Below are 2,398 nucleotides of genomic sequence, written 5' to 3'. Positions count from 1 at the left end.
GGAATAGGAGCATCTTTATGTACCCCGTCGCATTTAACAAGTAAGTTAATGCTCTTACAGATAGTACGTGTAAATATAAATTTCAATCAGATGCACTGTCATTCGTCTTCAATAAACATAATATGGCTATTTCACACCCATAATAAGACAATATAATCTGATATCAGTGACAATTATAAATAGAGAAAATTCATTTACCTGAAATATATGTATTTCTAGCAAAGCGAAGAAACTGCGGATCGTGTTTCCTTGTACCTGACACTCCTTGCATTTGGTTTACCAACCGGTGGAAATGCTTCCTGTAAGAACATGTGGTTCGTAAGAAAATCAATCTGAAAAAATTGCTTCCAAATGAACAGACAGCCATCCAGATTGATACTACATTTTATGCATGACGATCATGTTTTCCCTCGTAAGTAGGTAAGTGACAGCAGGTAACGAATTGCTCATTTCACAGGCATGTTATCGACAATATCAAACCACTACAAGATAGAAAAACAAGACAGCGGTAATGGACAGTGAAGAAGAACAGGTCTTCGACTGTCATAAAAATTAAGTAATACTCAGTACTATATTTAAATCTACTCATGCATCGTTCAAGCAAAACTGTTTTATAGACCACCACACCTGAAAGAGAGAGGATGAGTATCTGGCTGCAATGGAGTAAAAAGAGATTTTTCATGAATGGTGATAATGTTTCCTTTCATAAATAGGTACGTAGTCAGTTGGAAAACAGCTAAATTTGATTCTGCTCATTTTATAGACATGTTCATCGACAGTATCGCCATTGCACTGCAAGGAGAAACAATGGGAATGCACAAAGTGCGAATTGTCTCCCTGTCACCAAAAGTAAGTAATATTTAACCTAATTATTTAAGGTATTCAATCTTATATTTCTGTTTTTCAGGCGGTCTAAGCAAGATGGCATCGTGAAGGTCCCTGAAGAAACTGACTGCAGTGAACATCTGCAAACAAGAAGACATCGTCCGTGTCAAGAGGCGGTAAGTTTTAAGTATTACTAATATGAACGACACTTCAGATCACAATCACATCGAGAAGACTAGAAATAGAGGAGGAAGAAAGAAGAGACATCTGCTCGCCAGCTAAGGAAAAGATTTTGATATGGTGAGAAAAGAAGGAAAAGGCAGATATGGACAGGAAGGTAAGTACCAATCTGACCGTACCAATCCACTGCAAGAAGAAACAAAATGGTAATGCATAGTGTGAATTACCACCCTGTCACCAAAAGTAAGTAATATTTACGCTAATTATTTAAGCTAATTATTTCTGTTTTTCAGGCATGGCATCTTGGAGGTCCCTGAAGACATCTGTAAACAAGACATCGTTCCTGTCGCGGTAAGTACTTTTGTGAACGTCACGTTTCAGATCACAATCTGAAGATCGAGAGGAGTAGAAAGGAAGAACTGGAAGACAGAGACATTTGCTCACCAGGTAAGGAAAAGATTTTGACAGGGTAAGGAATTAGAAATGAAGGAAAAGGAAGATTTGGAAAAGAAGGTAAGTAACTGGAATTCAGGAAGTGCCCGCATTGAAGGAAGGCCAGTATAGGGTGTGAGGAGAGGAGTATAGGGTGTGAGGAGAGGACAGGAGAGAGGACATTGTTTATCAGAGGGATACGCTTTACCTTAAACCTCAAGCTCTATTTCAAAATTTGGATTTGCCCCCAGGCTAAGCCCTAGGCTATGCTTCAGGCAAAATATTTGCCTTCAGGCTATGCTTTGGGCTACGCCTCCGGCAAATTTTTCGTAATATGTAAAAATTTTCGAGATTTTCAAAAAGATAGCCGGGGGCTACGCCCCAGGCTACGCTTGAGGCAAAATTAAAAAAATATTTACCCTCAGGCTATGCCCTAGGCTATTTTTGAAAAACATTTCCCTTCAGGCTATGCTTCAGGCAAATTTAAAAAAATATTTGCCCTCAGGCTATGCTTGGGGCTATGCCTCCGGCAAAATTTCCGTAAATTCCAAAAAATAGCGAGATTTTCAAAACGATAGCCGCAGGCTACGCCCCAGGCTACGCTTCAGGCAATTTTTAAAAAAATATTCACCCTCAGGCTAAGCCCTAGGCTATGCTGCAGGCAAATTTAAAAAAAAATTTGCACTCAGGCTATGCTTTGGGCTACGCCTCCGGCAAAATTTGCATATTAAATGTGGTTTGATGCCTGAGGTTCTCCTCCCCTCCAAGTCTATCTCCTCCCCTCCAAATCTCCTCTCCTCCCCTGCAAGTCTATCTCCTCCCCTCCAAATCTCCTCTCCTCCCCTCCAAGTCTATCTCCTCCCCTCCAAATCTCTCCTCCCCTCCAAGTCTATCTCCTCCCCTCCAAATCTCCTCTCCTCCCCTCCAAGTCTATCTCCTCCCCTCCAAATCTCCTCTCCTC

General features: G+C 40.9%; 1 protein-coding gene across 1 annotated transcript; it reads left to right on the top strand.

Moving 5' to 3' along the window:
- Window positions 1-219: 219 nt before the first annotated feature.
- Tsp_13260 (hypothetical protein) lies at window positions 220-1,129 on the top strand (the record flags this gene model as incomplete). Its single annotated transcript, XM_003366209.1, has 4 exons — window positions 220-318; window positions 764-849; window positions 908-1,001; window positions 1,040-1,129. Coding segments are annotated over 4 exons (369 nt in total), but the record flags the coding sequence as incomplete, so codon positions are not given.
- Window positions 1,130-2,398: the final 1,269 nt, after the last annotated feature.

This window comes from Trichinella spiralis (genome assembly GCF_000181795.1).
Source record: "Trichinella spiralis strain ISS 195 chromosome Unknown Scfld6379, whole genome shotgun sequence".
Lineage (NCBI taxonomy): Eukaryota > Metazoa > Nematoda > Enoplea > Trichinellida > Trichinellidae > Trichinella > Trichinella spiralis.
The sequence above is the reverse complement of the archived record's forward strand: the minus strand, read 5'-3'. Positions and strand labels throughout refer to the sequence as shown.